Source organism: Simochromis diagramma, unplaced genomic scaffold (assembly GCF_900408965.1).
Source record: "Simochromis diagramma unplaced genomic scaffold, fSimDia1.1 OVJJ01000733.1, whole genome shotgun sequence".
Classification (NCBI taxonomy): Eukaryota; Metazoa; Chordata; class Actinopteri; order Cichliformes; family Cichlidae; genus Simochromis; species Simochromis diagramma.
In genome coordinates this window covers 66,824-88,562 of record NW_024387501.1, presented here as the reverse complement: position 1 = coordinate 88,562, position 21,739 = coordinate 66,824, and the positions used below count along the sequence as shown (strand labels likewise).

The following is a 21,739-nucleotide window of genomic DNA, read 5'->3' as shown; positions in this document are numbered from 1 at the left end:
GAAATAAACTAAATGACAAGAAAAAGGAGATGAACGAGGCTAAGGAGGGGACCAAGAAAATGATGGTGGTGAGGTCCCAAGCTGATCTGATGACCGGTGGCCCGCTAGTGGCCCAAAGCAGAGGTGACCCATGGGGAATTGGGGGGCCAGCATATCGCAGAGAGGGCGTGGTGGATACAGAAGGGGAGGGCCAAGGGCTTGCGGTTCGGGGACTCCCAGAACTATGTCTTGAAATGCCTGTTTAAGATGTGGAGGTGAAGAACACTGGGCTCGGGACTGCACTGAGTCGGCCAGGGACAACAAGAATAAGACTATGGACCCCAGGCACGTGGAGGTTTCAGAGGCAGAGGAGTCTACAGGGGCAGACACCAGGCCCCAAATCCAGGTGCAGCACCCTTCACTCAGTAACCAGTGGCTGACTGGGGCTGGGGGAGGAGTAGTACTGAAGGGACCCACAGAGACAAGACAACATAGGAATGGCAGATCCTCTATTATCCATGACAGTGGAAGGCACAGAGATGACCTTCCTGGTGGATTAATAAAGTATTCTGATTCTGATGATTCTGACACTGGAGCGACTTACTCAATGCTGAAAGCTACACCAAGCAGCCCACACAGTGTGTGTGGTGGGTTTCTCTGGGGTTCCAATGACTGCCAGTAACCGATCCAGCTCTGATCAAGCTGGGGAAACAGACTTTGAAACACAGATATGTGGTGTCTCCTCAAGTGCCTGTAAATCTGATGGGCAGGGATCTGCTCATTAAGCTGGGAGCTACTATCATGTGCTCTGCAGATGGACTAACTGTTACCCTTCCAAGAGGAACACAGTTCCTGTGCTTGGGGATGTACTCAAAAAACCAATACCTGGTACAAGACTGTGCACAACCTACAGCCGAAATATACTGGGGACAGCTGGTGGAGGAAGGCATTTTGCGACAATACCAGCTGTGGAGGCCTTGGATCAAGAGTCTGGTCACCTACTCCCCACCCCGTGATTTTGCTCTCTTTTACGATAGGGACGATGATGACATCTACTGAGAACAATTCTCGTCTGTTCTTGAAAGTCAGACCTGGAATGTACGTTCACACAACATCTATGTAGGCCCAGAGGTGGTCGCGGCAGCAGTAAAATTTATGGACGAACAACTGCCTTGATACAAAATAATAATAATAATAATAAACTTTATTTATAAAGCACACTTAAAAACCAAGGGTATGCCAAGGTGCTTAACAAGTAAGATAGAGTATAGGAGGAGGATAATAGAAATAGGACCAAAGCAAGTACTAAGTATGCAAGCAGATAACTGTCACTGATACATAGGAAAGCAACAGGTACAGAGCAAACAAGAATTTAAATGAGCATAAAAGTGCATGATATAAAATCATAAAAGAAATATTAACTAGAGGGAAAGGCAAGATTGAATAAGTGGGTTTTTAATCGTGATTTGAACAGTGCAATGGAATCAGATGCGCGGAGGTCGAGAGGAAGGGTATTCCACAGTACCGAGGCAGCCGGAGCAAACGCACGGTCACCCCGGGACTTCAGCCAAGACCTGGGCTGGGTCAGAAGTAGTTGAGTGGCAGATCTGAGTGTTCTAGCAGGAGTATGTGGTTTGAGAAGTTCACTAAGATAACTTGGCGCTAATTTATTAATAGTTTTGAAAGTAAGGAGTAATATTTTAAATTGAATACGGTACTTTATGGGCAGCCAATGCAGGCTAGCTAGGACAGGAGTAATAGGGCAAAATTTCCTGGTACCAGTCAGAAGGCGGGCTGCTGCATTTTGGACTGTTTGCAGTTTAAGAAGAAGAGAAGAGGGAAGACCATAGTACAAAGAGTTACAATAATCCAACCTGGAGGTCAACCAGGTTTATTTTTACAAAATGGGGTCTGATTCTGCACCCGATATCACATTGGCGGTCCATGAAGGTCATCAGGCGAAGGAGATGGGGTCAATGGTCAAGCGAGCACCTGACAGTGCTTGGTGGCAGGCCACACAGATTCCAAATTTTTGGTACGTACCTACATGTAAAATATATCGTATCACCTATCTTTCAAACGACGCAGTGGTACTAGAACATCAGCAAATTTCAAGAACACATGGCAGGGAGAGAACTGATCATCCTGATGCAGTGGCCGCGCTCTCAACACTCCCTGACACTCTGTGGTCCGCGGGGCCCACTGACGTGGGCCTGGCGACCTGTTTGCCCGTGCTGTTCCAGCTGAAGTCTGAGGCACCAATCTGGAGACCACAGTACAGACACAAGCCAGAAGCAGAGGAGGGGATTGCAGAAACCATTGAAGGGCTACTGAAAGTACGAGTGCTTGAGCCCTCACAATCATTTTGGAACACACCCTTTTTGCTAGTGGAGAAGCATGGGAAAGGGAAGTGCAGATGGTGTATGACCTCAGGGCCATTAACGCCATTCTCCGTACTGACACTGTGCCTGTTCCAAATCCCTATACAGCGCTGACGGCAGTAACAACGGACCAGAAGTGGTTCACGTGCATCGAGCTTGCTAACGTGTTTTTCTGTCTCCCTTTACACGAGTCCCTGAGGGACATCTTTTCATTTACGTATAAGGCCAGTAACTCAGGTACACGCGCCTACAGTAAGGCTTTGCTCTGTCTCCTGGCATTTTTAACCAAGTGCTGAAAGACGCTGTGTCACCGTGTCTGTGAAGGTTCTCAGTCATCCAGGTCATCGTAGTCAAAGGAGCTTGCAAAGAAAAGCTTCTGGACTTCTTTAAGTTGCTTGAAGAAGTTTCACCTCTCATCTGAGAAGCTTCTTCAGTTCTAAGGTCAAATGGGGGGGGAGTCCCAGATTTAAACCTAGTGGGAGTATCCCCCCACAGAGTGACAAAAGGACCCCCTAGTGATCCTCTAATCGCCTGAGCCAAGGTGTGAAACTGGGTGTGGGTCCCAATCAGCCAGGGTTTCGGGTGAGCTCATTGTGAAACCTGGCCCCACCTTATCATGCGAATTCCTGAGGTCAGCTGGCCCAGGATGTGAGTGGGCGTTAAGGCGTCTGGGGAGGGAACTCAAAACTGGATTATAGATGGCAGACAGTTGGTGCCGTAAACCACCGCCTCTGTTCAAAGATGGTCGCTCACAGTGGACATAGATGCTTCTTTCACTCCTCTTTCAAACCATCTGTCCTCTCTGTCCAAAATGTGAACATTGGCATCCTCGAAAGAGTGTCCTTTATCCTTAAGATGCAGATGGACTGCTGAGTCTTGTCCTGTGGAGGTGGCTCTTCTATGTTGTGCCATGCGCTTGTGAAGTGGCTGTTTGGTCTCTCCAATGTAGAGGTCTGGGCATTCCTCGCTGCACTGTACAGCATACACCACATTGTTAAGTCTGTGTTTCTGCGTCTGCAGAGCAACGCAGAAACACAGGGTAACACAGAGGATGAACACACACGACGCGACAAGGAACACAGGCAGACACACAGTATAAATACACAGAGGGACACTGGAAAATCACACACAGGTGGGAGACACAGCTGGACCTGATTAACCTGACGAGACAGGGGAACACTAACACCAGGGACCAACAGAGGGAGCACAAACCCAGAAAGCCAGTATCCAAAACCCCAAAACACAAACCATCCCAAAACAGCCCACAAATAATAATAATACTAATAATAATAATAATAATAATAAATACACTAAACACAAAATCACTCAGTCATGGACTCAGGAACATGACAGTTAAAGGGTCCACGACGGCGTACACGTTCGACGTGTGCGACCTAATTGATTGTGAGGGAAAGAATAGTAGCTGGAGGGGATATGATGTGTGGGTTTGTAGCCATCCCATGATATGCACAAAGTCAGGAAATCATTGGTCAGTGGGAACATATACAATGGTGTCTGTGGAGTAACGGGGTGAGTTGGGCAGGTTTGGGGTGGCAACCAACGGTGCCCGCAGGACTTAAGGGAATAGCTATACAGAGGGAGTTTTCCACTTCACAGAATCCTGTCATGCTGTCTTTGGGACCATGGAACACTCTGTCCAGGTCCAAAAGCCCGGGAGGGGTATTTTATTTGGTAACCGGGGTGGACGTATCAGGAACTGACCCAATTGAGGTGATCAGAGTGAATTTAGTAAACCCAAAGCCCAAGCCGGGCCGAGGGAATATTGTGGTCAACACAGCAGGTCAGCTCAGGAAACCTAAAACCTAATAACTATACATGTTTCAAATTCTCAACCGACAGAGTGAAATACACTTTGGGGGAAATGGATCCAAGTTGGTGCACTCTCACACTCACGGGGAGAACCACAAACAATGTAAGTGACGTAAACAATATAATTGTCACATGGGCCAGAAGTGGGTTATATTACTATTGTGGACCACACCCTTTTGGTTCGTGTTCCTTTGGGGAGTGTGGGGACGTGTGCAATGGTGCGATTAGGAGCTCCACTCATGCTAACTGGGAACAAGGTAAAAGCCATACCACAAGGGATTTAGGGGCAGGGATAGCTCAGTAGGTAGAATGGTTGCCCCATGATTGGAAGGTCGGGGGTTTGACTCCACTGAACGGCTACCCTGAGGTACCCCTGAGCAAGGTACCGTCCCTACACACTGCTCCCCGGGCGCTGCATTGGTGGCTACCCACTGCTTCACTGGTTAAATGCAGAGGAGTAATTTCCCTACGGGGACTAACAAGGAACACATGCTTATGACCCTAGAACTGACTCGCCTATCTAGATCGACTCAATAGGAGTGCCAAGGGGAGTTTCGAAAGAGTATAAACTAGTGGATCAAAAAGCTTCAGAGTTTTAAAGTATATTCATATGGATAACTCCAAATAAAAATGTTGACCGCATAAATCTTGTTTTAACATATGGCATAGAAACTGAACATTTAACAGTGTTTCCTGAAAACCCTCTCCTGTCTGATCATTTCCTGATAACATTTACATTTACAATAATTGATTACACAGCGGTGGAGAGTAGACTTTATCACAGTAGATGTCTTTCTGAAAGCGCTGTAACTAAGTTTAAGAATATAATCCACCCACTGTTATCATCTTCAATGCCCTGTACCAACATAGAGCAGAGCAGCTATCTGAACGCTACCCCAACAGAAGTCGATTATCTTGTTAATAATTTCACTTCCTCACTACGTACGACTCTGGATACTGTAGCGCCTGTGAAAACTAAGTTTTCTAATCAGAAGTACCTGACTCCGTGGTATAATTCTCAAACACGTACCCTAAAGCAGATGACTCGTAATCTGGAGAGGAAATGGCGTGTCACAAATTTAGAGGATCATCATTTAGCCTGGAGAAATAGTTTGCTGATTTATAAGAAAGCCCTCCGCAAAGCCAGAAGATCTTACTATTCATCACTGATTGAAGAAAATGAGAACAACCCCAGGTTTCTCTTCAGCACTGTAGCCAGGCTGACAAAAAGTCAGAGCTCTTTTGAGCCAACAATCCCTTTAACGTTAACTAGTAATGACTTCATGAACTTCTTCACAAATAAAATTTTTATCATTAGAGAAACAATTACCAGTAATCATCCCACAGATGTAATATTATCTACAGCTACTCTTAGTACCATTGATGTTAAGTTAGACTCTTTTTCTCCAATTGATCTTTCTGAGTTAACTTCAATAATTACTTCCTCCAAACCATCAACGTGTCTTTTAGACCCCATTCCTACAAAACTGCTCAAAGAAGTCCTGCCATTAATTGATTCTTCGATCTTAAATATCAGAATCAGAATCAGAATCAGAAAGGGGTTTATTGCCAAATGTTGAGCGGGTTTACAACATTAGGAAATTGCTGCGGTGCTTCAGTGCAAACATAGTGTCATAAAGATATAAAAATAAGAATAAGAATTAAAAGTGCTACGTAGAAAGATATGTGCATGAGATATACATGAGATATATACATGAGAATAAGAATTAAGAGTGCTACGTAGAAAGATATATACATTAGTGCAGGTGGTGATCAGTGCCAAACATGGAATGATGCAGTGACACAGCGTAGGGTCATGTGATAGTGGCGGGGACAGTCATATGGTTATTGTTCATGTGTCCAACAGCAGAGGGGAAGAAACTGTTCTTATGGCGAGAGGTTCTGGTGCGAATGGACCGGAGCCTCCTGCCTGAGGGGAGCAGGTCAAACAGACTGTGTCCAGGGTGAGAAGGGTCAGCTGAGATCCGAGCTGCACGCCGCAATGTCCTGGAGGTGTACAGGTCCTGCAGGGATGGGAGTCTGCAGCCAATCACCTTCTCAGCAGAGCGCACAACACGCTGCAGTCTCTGTTTGTCCCTGATAGTGGCTCCAGCGTACCACACGGTGATGGAGGAGGTGAGGATGGACTCGATGATAGCAGTGTAGAACTGCATCATCGTCCGTGTTGGCAGGTTGAATTTCTTCAGCTGCCTCAGGAAGTACATCCTCTGCTGGGCTTTCTTGATGACGGAGGTGATGGTGGGCTCCCACTTCAGGTCCTGGGTGATGGTGGTACCCAGGAAGCGGAATGAGTCCACAGAGGTGATGGGGGTGTCAGTCAGGATGATGGGGGGGAGTGGGGCTGTGTGCTTCCTGAAGTCCACAATAATCTCCACTGTCTTCTGGGCATTCAGCACCAGGTTGTTGTGGCTGCACCAGGACACCAGACGTTCAACCTCCCTCCTGTAGGCAGACTCATCCCCGTCCGAGATGAGCCCAATAACGGTGGTGTCATCTGCAAACTTGATTAGCTTGACAGACTGGTGGGTGGAGGTGCAGCAGTTGGTGTACAGGGAGAAGAGCAGAGGAGAAAGAACACAGCCCTGAGGGGAGCCGGTGCTGATGGTCCGGGAGTCCGAGACATTCTTTCCCAGCCTCACATGCTGCTTCCTGTCCGTCAGGAAGTCAGTGATCCACCGGCAGATGGGATCAGGCACATTCATCTGGGAAAGCTTGCCTCGGAGATGGTCTGGAAGGATGGTGTTGAAGGCAGAGCTGAAGTCCACAAACAGGATCCTGGCGTAGGTTCCTGGGGAGTCCAGATGCTGAAGGATGAAGTGTAGGGCCATGTTGATGGCGTCGTCTACAGACCTGTTGGCTCTATATGCAAACTGTAGGGGATCCAGGAGGGGGGCCGTGAGGGTCTTGAGATGGGAGAGAACTAGGCGCTCAAATGACTTCATGACCACAGATGTCAGAGCCACGGGTCTGTAGTCATTTAGTCCAGTGATCCTAGGTTTCTTGGGAACAGGGATTATGGTAGAGGACTTGAAGCAGGCAGGCACATGACATGCCTGCAGTGAAGAGTTGAAAATGCCAGAAAACACTGGGGCCAGCTCGTTTGCACAGTGTCTGAGGGTGGCAGGAGACACGCCGTCTGGGCCGGGAACCTGAATGCTTTCCGAGCATTCAGGTTCTTAAACTGCTTCCTCACATCTGCTTCATGAATATGAAGAGTTGTGGTGGGAGGAGGTGGTTTGAAATCCTCTTTTGTGTGGGGTGAGGAGGGGGGTGTTGTAGGTGAACGGTTTGAAGGTGGTGATGGCTCTATGGAGGGGGGAGAGGTGGGGGAATTAGTGTCCAAAGTGTCTCTATTGTTGGGGCCGTTGGAGGTGTGAAGGCTGCCTGATGGCTCGTCAAAACGGCAGTAGAAGTTGTTTAGGGTGTTGGCTAAGAGCAAGTCGTCAGTGGAGTGGGGGGTTTTAGGCTTGTAGTTGGTGATATTCCTAAAACCTTTCCACACAGAGGCCGAGTCATTCTCTGAGATCTGCTGCTGCATCTTCTCAGAGTGCTGATGTTTAGCAGTGTCCACTTCTTTAGTGAACCTGTACTTGGCCTCTCTGTAGCAGTCCCTGTCTCCGCTTCTGAACGCCTTTCTCTTTTCCAGCCACAGCTTTTTGCGTTTAGGAGTAAACCAGGGTTTGTCATTGTTATAACTCACCCTGGTGCGTGATGGCACAATGCTGTCCTCACAGAAGTGGATATAGGAGGTGACAGTGTCCGTAAACTCGTCCAAGCTGTTAGAAGCAGCCTTCATTGTGTCCCAGTCTGTGGTCTCCAAACACGTGCGAAGCTCCTCCACAGCCTCGTTGCTCCACAGTTTTTTTGTCCTCACGACAGGTTTGGAGAGCTTCAGCCTCTGTCTGTACGCGGGGATTAGGTGGATCATGGCGTGGTCAGAAAGTCCGAGTGAAGCGCGCGGCACCGCGCGATAGGCCCCGCTGATCGTGCTGTAACAGTGGTCTAATGTCCTCTCCTCTCTGGTCGGGCATTTAATATACTGCTTGTATTTGGGAAGCTCATGGCTCAGATTGGCTTTGTTAAAGTCCCCAAGAGCAATGATGAGAGAGTCCGGGTATGTCCGCTCCATGTGGAGAATCTGCTCCGCGAGTGCGCCCTGAGCTGCCTGCGCATCCGCGTCTGGCGGGATGTAAACAGCGGCCAGGATGAATGAAGCAAACTCCCGCGGAGAATAAAACGGTTTGCAGTGAATAAAAAGGTATTCCAGTGAGGGAGAGCAGTGATGAGCAATCACTGTCACATCTGTGCACCAGCCACTATTGATGTAGAAGCAGACCCCTCCACCTTTGGACTTACCGGATAGAGCGGCCTGCCGGTCCGCGCGCAGCAGATGGAAGCCCTCCAGCTTTAGCGCGCTGTCCGGGATGTCCTCACAGAGCCACGTCTCCGTAAAACATAAGACACAGGAGGAGGCAAGGTCTCTGTTCATGCTTCTCATCAGGGCAAGTTCGTCGACCTTATTCCCGAGTGAGCGTACATTAGAAAGGAAGATCCCAGGAAGAGCCATTCGCAGTCCGCGTCTCCTCAAACGCACGAGTACGCCGGCTCGCTTTCCTCTCTTTCGGCGTCTCGCTTTCCTGGTCAGAGTCTGCAGTAAATCTGCCGCAGATGCGACAAATATTGGAAATAAATCCACAGGTGTTGTGGTCCTGTAGTTAAGGAGCTCTTCTCTGGTGTAAGAGTATCCAGAGGAGTGCCCAGACACAGAAGAAATGCACAAAAACAAAACAAAAGTAACGCACTGAAGCACCAGGGCATCCATACGCGGCGCCATCTTGGTTCAAATATGATCAACCTATCTCTAATGATTGGCTATGTACCACAGGCCTTCAAGCTAGCTGTAGTTAAACCTTTACTCAAAAAGCCATCTCTAGACCCAGCAGTCTTAGCTAATTATAGGCCAATCTCCAACCTTCCTTTCATATCAAAAATCCTTGAAAGAGTAGTTGTCAAACAGCTAACAGATCATCTGCAGAGGAATGGCTTATTTGAAGACTTTCAGTCAGGTTTCAGAGCTCATCACAGCACAGAAACAGCTTTAGTGAAGGTTACAAATGATCTTCTTATGGCCTCTGACAGTGGACTCATCTCTGTGCTTGTCCTGCTAGACCTTAGTGCAACATTCGATACTGTCGACCATAATATCCTATTAGAGCGATTAGAACATGCTGTAGGTATTACAGGTACTGCACTGCAGTGGTTTGTATCATATCTATCTAATAGACTCCAGTTTGTTCATGTAAATGGAGAGTCCTCTTCACACACTGAGGTTAATTATGGAGTTCCACAGGGTTCAGTGCTAGGACCAATTCTGTTTACATTATACATGCTTCCCTTAGGCAGCATCATTAGAAGACATAGCATACATTTTCACTGCTATGCAGATGACACCCAGCTCTATCTGTCCATGAAGTCAGATAACACACACCAATTAGTTAAACTGCAGGAATGTCTTAAAGACATAAAGACCTGGATGGCCGCTAACTTTCTGCTTCTTAATTCAGATAAAACTGAGGTTATTGTACTCGGCCCTGAAAAGCCTAGAAATATGGTATCTAAGCAGATTCTTACTCTGGATGGCATTACCTTGGCCTCCAGTAACACTGTGAGGAACCTTGGACTCATTTTTGACCAGGACATGTCCTTCAATGCACATATTAAACAAATATGTAAGACTGCGTTCTTCCATTTGCGCAACATCTCTAAAATTAGAAATATCCTGTCTCAGAGTGACGCTGAAAAACGAGTTCATGCATTTATTACTTCCAGGCTGGACTACTGTAATTCATTATTATCAGGATGTCCAAAAAACTCACTGAAAAGCCTTCAGCTAATCCAAAATGCTGCAGCAAGAGTGCTGACAGGGACTAGAAAGAGAGAGCATATTTCTCCTGTTTTGGCTTTCCTTCATTGGCTCCCTGTTAAATCCAGAATTGAATTCAAAATCCTGCTCCTCACATACAAGGTCTTAAATAATCAGGCCCCATCTTATCTCAATGACCTTGTAGTACCATATCACCCTATTAGAGCACTTCGCTCTTGCTGTGCAGGCCTACTTGTTGTTCCTAGAGTATTTAAAAGTAGAATGGGAGGGAGAGCCTTCAGTTTTCAGGCCCCTCTTCTGTGGAACCAGCTTCCAGTTTGGATTTGGGAGACAGACACTATCTCTACTTTTAAGATTAGGCTTAAAACTTTCCTTTTTGCTAAAGCATATAGTTAGGGCTGGACCAGGTGACCCTGAATCCTCCCTTAGTTATGCTGCAATAGACATAGGCTGCCGGGGGATTCCCATGATGCATTGAGTTTTTCCTTTCTAGTCACCTTTCTCACTCACTATGTGTTAACAGACCTCTCTGCATTGAATCATATCTGTTATTAATCTCTGTCTCTCTTCCACAGCATGTCTTTTATCCTGTCTTCCTTCTCTCACCCCAACCGGTCGCAGCAGATGGCTGCCCCTCCCTGAGCCTGGTTCTGACGGAGGTTTCTTCCTGTTAAAAGGGAGTTTTTCCTTCCCACTGTTGCCAAAGTGCTTGCTCATAGGGGGTCATATGATTGTTGGGGGTTTTTCTCTGTATCTATGAAGCGCCTTGAGGCGACTTATGTTGTGATTTGGCGCTATATAAATAAAATTGAATTGAATTGAATTGAATTGAATTGAATTGAATAAATGATGTCCATTACAATGTGCTGAGACTCTCAAACTTTACCGGCGACGCCATGGAGCGGTTCGCAGAGCAGCTGGGGCCAACCTCGTTGATGGGAGTGCAAAATCAAATGGCTCTGGACATGTTGTTGGCGGAGAAAGGGGGCGTGTGTGCCATGTTTGGAGACTTGTATTGTACCTTTATCCCCAACAACACCGCTCCAGATGGCTCCGTAACTCGAGCTCTGACGGGGCTGAAAACTTTATCTAAAACCATGCACGAACATTCAAGAATTGACAACCCGCTGGAGAGCTGGATGACTTCTCTCTTTGGGAAATGGAAGGATTTTTTTATGTCTGCAATGCTTGGAAGCGGCCAAATGGATCGAGGAGTTACACAATGGAAAGTATGGTGACCTTTTTTCCAAAGGTCAAGAGAGGGAATGTGGAAATAAAAGAAAATACATAATTGCTAACATGGCTTTTATTAGTGGCATTTTATTAGAACTTTTATTAAATGTGTAGTTGTAGTTATTTTTATACACACATTGCAAACGTGCTCATTAAGAGTTGGCGCTCAGTCGTTTTAAGGTCATAAGCTTCGTCTGGCGTGAATGTCCAGACGATATATTGTGTAAGGTGACTCAGAGCGCAGAAAGGTCAATGCAAACACGCTTACAGACACAAATAACAGTAGATGAGTTTTAGGTCAGAGGTGAGATATATTTTTGCTTGTAATGGCATTTGTGCCTGCATAGCAACAGTTGGTACAGGATCTGCTAAAGATAAGCATAAGAAGTGCAAATCAACAGGAAACATCTGTAGGGTAAGACGGTTGAAAACGCCACGTATGGTAAAAATGTTGCTGATAATGGAATCTTGTTTAACTGTCACTCACTGTAACTAATGCATGTTATATTATTTGCTGACGCAAGGGGCTGAACCCTGACATATCAAAACCATTTTGAAGTGTGCTTTCTAGCAAGGATCTATGCTAATGATGCTACTGTATACATCTCCCCACGCATGTGTTCAATAAAATCATTGTTTGACTGAACTCATCAAGACCAGTGTTTGTTTGTTCTCATCCTCAAGTAAAGAATAAGGACAGTTGCCTGTAAGTTTTAGGTTTCATTTTAAAATTTTAGTTCTAACCTTTAGGGCCCTACATAGTCAAGCTCCCCAATATTTATCTGACCTGCTGAAACTGCATTCAGTTTTCCGAACTCTAAGGTCATCAGTTCAGAGACTGCTGGTGGCCCCACACACTCGATTTAAAACCTGCCTTTCAGGCAGTGGCACCACGGTTGTGGAATTCTCTTCCACCATTTTTGCACACCACCAGCACACATCCGCCTGTCTAGAGTTTTATCATATCCCGTGCGACCAGCCATCAGACATAATAAGCCAGCTGGTTATCCTCTTTCTGTGTGTTGTGACTCAATGATTATAACATTTCCCTAATCATCAAAAAATGTGAAAATATCAGGACACACCATTTGACCATTATTTTTATTCACTTGGTCAAAGGACGAACGTAGAGTGTTGTCACATCTTCTCTAGTAAAAAATATTTCATGGAGTGAATTACTGGAATTAATGACTTCACATGTCCCTATTGGTCACCCCTACATACCGAACTATGGCCAATTCATAAGAGGTGTGTCAGGCAGGAGCTAACAGCAACCTTGAGTCTTTGCATTTTTCTGCTACATTGGATTTCCATGAGCACTGTGGAATAGTTGCAGATTGCTCTATGCACACACCTAACCTCCACACTCTGCATCCAACAATGCCCGTACATGACTCGTACAGCTCGAGTCCATCATAGCCCTGCATATGCCCTCTTGGCACCATACCGGCACACTGTACATATCTCTCGCTGGTTAGTGGCAGAAGACACGCCTCCGCCGTTCCTGCCCCTCCATGAACTGCTCGAGCATCGAGGCTTAGTAACAAGCATCTCCCTCTTTGGGGCTGGGCTGCAGTCACATTATCATTGTGTAATGCAGCCTCCTAGCACAAGCGAAAGGTCGATCCTCTAGCCCCATTTGACCTCCCTGGAAGTGTCATCAGTGGTCCTCCCGCACAAGCCCCAGCTAGTCTATGATCACCAGGCGAACATCACTGAAGTGGCTCCTTGCTACCACCAGAGGGCTCAGCACCACAGCTTCGGCATCCCCCTGTTCCCATTGCATCGCAGCTAGCTCCGTCACCATCTATGCCGGTACCTCCGCTGGTTGTTTGCTTTGTGGGTTTGGCATGTTTTACTAGACAGTTAGGTGCCACTATAACACATAGTGGGGAGCCATAGCCCAGCTGCGCCAGAGTGGACTAAGCCCCAGGCCAAGAGGCCCTAGGGGGGGGGGGGTAAGGCAAGGCAAGGCAAGGCAAATTTATTTGTATAGCACAATTCAACAACAAGGTGATTCAAAGTGCTTTACAGAAACATTAGAAAAAAAACAAATAAAAAGCATGATTTAAAATTGATTAAAACAAGCAAACAAACAAACTAACTAATTAACAAACAAACAAAACAGTATATAAAATCAAAACAGATAAAATCAGAACAGTAGATAAAATCAGTAGTTAAATGTAAGTTTTGAAATTTAAGGGGGGGGGGGGGCAATAACACTCCATACTTGGGGGGTCAATAACACTCCATACTTGTGTTATTGACTTTTGACATTCTTGCCAGCTGTTTCACACTGTTCTTTCACACAAACTGTTTACATGCAGACTGTAGGCAGACAGTTGTCTCTCATCTCCTCTTCAACTCTCCTTCCTCCTCCTTCCAGCGCACTTTCTAAGTATGATTAAACAATAATCACCAATTGTCAACCATCCTCTCCTGGCACTGTCCCCTGAAATCACTGTCCTATCCCTCCTCTGCAGCTGAGCCACAAGCCACACCCATTGCCCAACTTAGGTCAGGGAGCCATTTGGCTTAGTTTAATTCCCCCATGAAATGAGCCATGACCATTTGGACCCCTGGGCTACCCACTGCCCCATCCTTCCTTTGCAGCCTAGTAACAAATCACACGCTTCCAAGATCAGGTTTATGTTATTCACCTCTGTCATACAGCGGTGGAAAAACGCCTGGACTCACTGCCTAATCCCCAGTGGTCCAGGGCTTTTGGTGCCCTGAGCAAACACTCCCTCTGCCCCCCAACACACACACACACACACACACACACACACACACACACACTCGCGCGCACACACACACACACACACACACACACACACAAAATATATTAAGGATTGTACATTAATATATGTTAATAACTGTTGTTGGAACCATACTGAATATTTAAGATGAGATAATAATAATGGTTTGCATTTATATAGCACTTTTCTAGACACTCAAAGCGCTTTACAATTCCACTATTCTACAAATCGGGCGACCGTGGCTCAGGGGGTTGGGAAGCGTATCTGTAACCGGAAGGTTGCCGGTTCGATCCCTGGGCTCTCTGTCCTGGTCGTTGTGTCCTTGGGCAAGACACTTTACCCTACTTGCCTACTGGTGTTGGCCAGAGGGGCCGATGGCGCGAAATGGCAGCCTCGCTTCTGTCAGTCTGCCCCAGGGCAGCTGTGGCTACAACCGTAGCTTGCCTCCACCAGTGTGTGAATGCGAGAGTGAATGAATAGTGGCATTGTAAAGCGCTTTGGGTGCCTTGAAAAGCGCTATATAAATCCAATCCATTATTATTATTATTAAAGTAAAAATTCGCCTGTGGGATGGGTCACATTACATGGGACTCCTAAAGTCCTTTTAATTTAAACGGGTTTTACACTTTATGGCCAGCAAGCATCAACCTGCAGTTCTTAGCACGAAAGTAAAAAGGTTCAACTTAGCAACAAAAGAAAAATGCATCAGCCAGATTAATCCCCAAAACATTTATCCATCCATTAGCCACACACACCACACAACCCTGTTGTTCTCTTACACAATGAGTTTCTTGCCATGTTACCAGATGCGTGCTATGTTAAAACTTTCGCCACAAATGAGAAACAAGAAACTCAATGATCTATTAGTTTCACTCATTCAGAACCCCTCTCCAGCATTCTGTTCACCCCTACTATAATTCAGTCATTTTTACTAATATAATACTAGTCCACTAGTCTACATATCACTTTTCATCTCACTACGTGAACCGGACAAGATGATAAAACAGAAACACATGCTTATGATGCTGTCTGGTCTTCATGAGTTTTATTGTATGTGTGTATGTGTTAGTAGGATTAATGCATTTTCTGTTTGTGTGTGTGACTTTCTGTACCTTTCTCTTTGCAGTGCTTCAGACACCTTCTCAATTTTCCCACTTAAAGCAGTCAGTTTTTCTCCCAGGTTTGCTAACCCAATTTTGATTTCCCACACTAAACAACCTCACCTGCTCCTTCCACTCTGGTTTCCTCTCCCCCTTGCAGCAGTCTTGTGGCAGTTCTCCTCTTCAGCTTGGTCCTGTGCAATCCTGGGCCCTATTTCAGGAAGCCGGTTTAGAAAACTCAGAGTGAAAAACGATACTCAGGGTTAAGTAACCCCGAACTGTCCAACTCGGAATATTCGGTTTCAGAAAGGCTGATAACAATTAGTTCAGTCAACGCGGAGTTGCTTTAACCCCAAGTTAAGCGCGCGCACGAGGATACATAAAGCCCTGGTTAGTGGAACACAGATTAAGCGAGTCACCATGGAGACGGAGGGAAAGAAGGCGCGGTCAATGTATTTTACAGCGCTTGAGGCCGAAATTCTGATGGCAGCATATGCCAATAACATGCAAATTCCGCGGAAAAAAAGTAACACAGCCTCAGCTGCAAAAGAAAGGGAGCATGCATGGCAAAACATAGCCGACAGAGTCAATGCGTGAGTGTTAATTTAAACATTGATCTAGGGATTTCCACCCATTTAACACGTTATTTTATTATATTTTCTTTTCTTTTTTATTTTATACATTTTATTTTGTGATGTGATGTGAGCGCAGGTGCAACCCAACAGGCCCCAAACGTTCCTGGCAGCAAGTAAAAATGAAATATAAAAATATAGTCCGAACAGGTAAGGTGTAATTGTATTATGAGCCATAGTGCTTGCCTGTTTGTAAATCAATTGCAGTTAGAGGCTAATTTCCCCTCTGTAAGCACTTATTGAAATTATCTGAGCACATTACAAGTACATATTTGCTTACTCTGTATGCTCAAATGTGACTCGTTATAGCCAACAGAAAAAAAAGCGGAGGCCCGAAAAACAGGTGGGGGTCCTCCACCACTCACAGAGGCTGAGCAGTTGGCTTCCACATTTGTGATAATGTTGGCAGCATCACATATGATCTTCACAGTGCAGAGAACACAAATTAGCATCCATTACTATAATGAAATAATTTGTTAGTTTGAAATGCTACAGGGAACTATGTACCTGTACATTAATGCTGTGGAAAGACTTCCTGTTCACATAGTCTCCTTCATTTACTGAAGGAGCAATGATTGGAATGTGAGTGCCATCTATACAGCCAATCACGCCTGGGAACCGTGGGAATAAATGTAAAATTTAAGTAGTAGTTCAAGTGTCACCACATCATGTATTAAGTTTTGTTCATCCTGATACCTGCAATTTTGTGGCATCCCTCTTTGATAAATCTTGTGGGTCTATGACCGGGGAACACCACAAATGAGTACAGGAGACGTTTCAGTGCAACTGTAACATTCCTGACTGCCCGACAGACGGTAGCCTTGGAAACGTGCTCAGCGTCACCAATATTATACAGGAAACTCCCGTTTGCAAAAAAACGAAGTGCAATACAAATGATATGTACAGAACTGAGAGAATGTCCGCGATGTGTCACATGAGCAATATTAGGCCTGAGGATGTTATTCAAATAAATTATAGATTGTGCTGAAAAACGGTAACGTTCACACAGGAAATCATCAGGAAATGATAAAATGTCCAAACGCGCTCTATCACTCTCTCCCGGCGGAGAGCTCTGCGGAGAATTTGGGCTTCAACATCTACTGGCTCTTCAAGGAAGGAGCACGCCATGTCTGACACTTCCTACAGTCAGGTTTCCGACAAAGAGGCGGAGAAAGTCAGGGTTAGTTGAAGTAAACCTGCTAGGGGGCAGGTTAGCTTCACGGAGTGTGTCGTCATAGTAACTCACTCAGAATTAATCTAAACTCGCTTTGTGAAACCGAAAACCCAGAGTTTTCGTTAACTCAGGGTATACTTACTCAGAGTTTGCACTAAACCGGCTTCCTGAAACAGGGCCCTGGCCACAAATTCATATTCCGGGGCTTTCATCAGGCGCCCTAGGTGTCCTGGCTGTCGACAGACTTCGGTGTGTCCTCCCCCCTCCTCGGTGGAAGGCCAGTTCTTGGGATCCAGCTCTGAAGGACCAAATAAATGTTGGGTCTGCACTCGCAGGCCCCGCTGGTTCAGAGACTTATCACCGTAAAAAAAGCAAGACAATTCTTCTCAGTCAGTTTACACTTGCTGCACAAGGGAAGCCTGGTCGGCTCTTGGAGCTGAAAGCTCCTCACCTGATCCCAGTCAACTTCAACTAACAGTGTCCCCTTGCTGCAGTGACAAACAGTTACACAAACACCCATTGCAAAACCATAAATGGTGTGTATCATAACAGTTAAAAGCACTGCGTGTGGTGTGTGTGTATGCATGTGCGAGCATGTGTGTGTGTGTGGGTGCGTGCGTGCGTGTGTATACGTGTGTGCGTGTGTGTGCGTGTGTGTGTATGCGTGTGTGTGTATACGTGACTTCTTGCTGGTCATAAAAGGGTCATCTCCCCTCACCCCTGTATATGGCTCATCTCCTTTAACGGTCCACCATATACAAACACAGGTGAGGCCATAAAGGGCAGGAAGTAAACATTCCTCACTAAATAAGGAAACCAGAACCTTACGTAGAATGTGCCTGCAGTTAAACACTATAGCTATAGCTATAGCATCAGCTATACAGAAAAACATTTAAACATGCAGTTTAAGACAAGGTGTACTAATTTAAACACAACAATGACAACATTTAGCTATTCACTCCAACAACAGCTACCACCAGAGGTAAGGGAGGAGGAGCAATGTGAAGCAGGAAAGTAAATAAGTCAGGATATGGCAAAGAGGTTCAGACAGAAAGGTGGTGCAACTCCACAGCAAGCTATCTCTTCCTTTTTACTAATGATGGAAATGTTTGAAGAAACTGAACTCTGCTTTCCACAGCTTCTTAACTTCTCCTGCAGGAAGCCCATACGACCTCACTCAGTATCTATACTCATTTATATTACATTGTCCTCCATCTCTTTACTGACTGTGACTCTTAATCTGCTGGTCATCATCTCCATCTCACATTTCAAGTAATAATTTTGTCATAGATAAGGTTATCAGGTTTTGTGGATCAGTAAAATGAAGATAACATATTAGAGTATAAGTGAAATGTGTGTCGGTAGTAATGTCCGTTTTTCTCTTATATATATATCTGTATAAAATTGTACTTGTTGCTACAAATAATAATAATAACTGTGTCACTGTCTTTTGTCTTCAGGAAGCTGCACACCCCCACCAATCTCCTCCTCCTATCTTTGGCTGTCTCTGATTGCCTGGTGGGTCTCCTGATGTTATTTCAAATTATGATTATAGATGGTTGCTGGTTTCTTAGTGAATTCATGTGTAGTATGTATTTTCTCTTGGACTACATTATTACCTCTGCCTCAGTAGGAACCATGGTTCTCATATCAATTGACCGTTATGTTGCTATTTGTTACCCTCTCCATTACTCTACCAAAGTCACCCCAAAAAGAACAAAAGCATGTGTTTATATGTGTTGGATTTGTTCTTCAGTCTTCCACTGTCTTGTGCTAAAAGACAACCTGGTGCAACCTGGAAGGTATAATTCCTGCTATGGGGAGTGTGTGGTTGTTGTTGGCCATGCTTTTGGAGTTGCAGATCTATTGTTGTCCTTTATTGGTCCTGTCATTGTGATTGTAGTTCTTTATCTAAACGTATTTGTTGTGGCTATGACTCAAGCTCGTGCCCTGCGGTCACATATTGCAGCTCTGACACACGAGGGGTCAGTAAGTACAAATGTTAAGAAATCTGAAATGAAAGCAGTAAGGACCATCAGTGTTGTTATCATTGTGTTTCTAATATGTCTCTGCCCATATTACTGTGTCACACTCTCAGGTCAAGATGCCATGCTCAGTGCTTCATCTGTTGCATTTGTAATGTGTTTGTTCTATTTAAACTCCTGTCTAAACCCTCTAATTTATGCTTTATTTTACCCCTGGTTCAGAAAATCTGTTAAACAAATTGTTACACTTAAAATATTGAAGTCTGGCTCCTGTGACACCAATATCATGTAAACAGAATGAAAGAAATGACATACAAACAAAATGTTTACCAACTAAAAAAAGGGACAGTCAATTCAAACATACGCTTGGTGTAACTGAAATATGTAATGAAAAAAGTGGCACCGACAAGTAAAGAAATGAAACACAAATCAGGGAGAAATGTACTGCACATGTATGTTCATTCCTCTTATACATTCAGGAACACAAATCATAGAACAAGAATTTAAATTAGAAATACCATTTTGTTATGTACACATATTCCACTGCTTACTAAGGCAACTATCTTATAAGCCAACTACATGGCATCAGCTCAGTGCATTTGGGCATGTGGAGATGGTGAAGATGACCTGCTAAAGTCAAAACTGAGCACCAGAACAGCTAAGGAAGGGGAAACGTGTTACCCTGAATTTGGTTATAGGGGCCAGACAGGCTGGTGGTCTGCATGGATTTTTTCCAGACAGCTGTCTCTAGGTTTTTATAGGAAATGTCTAAACAAAAAAAGAAGAAAAGAAAAGAATTCAATGCCCAGTGACTTCTGAATGTACACGTGATCATTGTTATTATTAGAGTAAGCTGAAATATGTATCTTTAAATCTTCTCACACTTCTGGTACAATAATGGATAAAAACATAGAGAAATGAAGTCATCTTCATAGCCTCATGATGTACTGTGCAAACCTTTAACTAGGAATTACTTCTGGCCTATGTCGCTCCACACATCTCTCCACTCCACATCAGGTGGCTGTAACTCAGGAAGTAGAACAGATAGTCTACTCATCAGAAGGTTCGATGTTTGATCTCAGGCTGCCCCAGTCTGCATGCCAAATATCACTGGGCAAGATATACTGAACCCCCAGTTGCTGACTTTATGGTAGTATGAATTTGTGTGAATGTTAGATAGTAATGACACAATTCTTTTGTCCTCAGGCTTGTCAGAGAAGACGCAAACTCAGTGTATTCAAAATACAGCAAATCCAATGCATTACCGACAGGATGTGTGTGATATACGCTACACCCCCACTCCTCACGTCTGGCTTCCACAACCATAATGATTTTACTTAATGATTATCAATTTACTTCAATTCAGTTCAGTTCAATTCAATTCAATTTCTTTATTGTCCCACAAGGGGATATTAGTTTAGCAGCAGGATAAAAATAAACAGAACAATAATATAAAATAATAATGGCAATAACAGTGATACAAAGTCCAAGGACGGTTATTTGCCATTAAGGAGACAAAATGCAGTATGGAGAAAAGAAACCTGGAGTCTTTTAGTCTTCCTCACAGGCACTCTAAAACGGCGGCCGGAAGGCAACAACTCAAACTACAAAGTAAAAATTCGTCTGTGGGACGGGTCACATTACATGGACTCCTAAAGTCCTTTTAATTTAAACGGGTTTTACACTTTATGGCCAGCAAGCATCAACCTGCAGTTCTTAGCAAACGTCTCTTGCTGGGCACTATTCTAGAATGGTTTGGGTGTCCTCAGTTCTCAGGTTATAAACCTAGACCTCCAGACGCCGCTGGTCCAACGCTGCATCCAGACGCCGGGGGGGGGGGAACCCAGGACAAACTCGGCACGTTAGATATCAACTTGCAAAAAAACCCCAAACCAAACCAAAACAAAAAAAAAGTATCTGGCTCTAAAGTCCAGACAATGGAAGAATTTTGCACGAATGTAATTTAACTTGCCAACTAGCCAACAGATAATTTAGAGTTCATCCAAATTGCACCCTGTTTTGGATCCGGGTCACGGCACCAATTATTGACCCGATTCTTTTTTCCTCAGGCTTTTTGTATCACTCGTATCACTTTTGTATGCTTGCCCTGCATATACTGCAGAAGCTGGCTCTTCCCTCTGAAAGGCACAAGTTGTTCATCCACTGTAACACAATCACTGAGGATGAATTTCTGCCTGCAGTAGACCAGGAACAGGTCCCATATGTAGCGGAAAGCTGCCATGTGGTTTGTTTTCAGTCGGTAGGTTCTGGTCCTCTTGTCATCAAAGTGCAAGAAACGTCGAATATCTTTAAATCTTTGAATTGACATAGTGGCCTTGTACAATGGGTTATGCAGAGGACTCCCAAAAAATACACCGACTGGTACATCCCAGTCCTTCTCGCTTTCTGCAAGAATGGTCAATCAAATGAAGGTCAGGAGCTTTTGTTTGATTACATTTTTCCACTCTTTTCCCCTGTCTGTGGCTACTCTTCGTGCCTCCATGTTTGTGCATATCAACACCTCTTCTATTATATTATCAGACATGAACATCTTCCATGCATCTATTGGGGAGACAGTACTAGACCCAGGTGCAAGCCCTGGCCGACTAATTCAGAATATTGTGGCTAGAGCAGTAAGATGGGCTCATTCTGTTAGACTAAATATTTATTTCCTCTTCAGAGGACTCCTCTGTGTCTGACTGGCCTTGTTCAGTGGGGGGGGGGGGGAGTCTTTGTCCTCTATATCTGAGATGTCAGATTC

At 44.9% G+C, this 21,739-nt stretch overlaps 1 protein-coding gene across 1 annotated transcript; it reads left to right on the top strand.

Annotated features, from left to right (window-relative positions):
* Positions 1 to 1,883: 1,883 nt before the first annotated feature.
* On the top strand, positions 1,884 to 19,639 carry LOC120725706 (trace amine-associated receptor 13c-like). The gene is made up of 3 exons (XM_040018676.1): positions 1,884 to 2,014; positions 18,152 to 18,265; positions 18,454 to 19,639. The coding sequence occupies exons 1-3, from the start codon at positions 1,884 to 1,886 to the stop codon at positions 19,268 to 19,270; spliced, it is 1,062 nt and encodes a 353-aa protein (XP_039874610.1). The 3' UTR covers positions 19,271 to 19,639.
* The last annotated feature ends 2,100 nt before the right edge of the window (positions 19,640 to 21,739 follow it).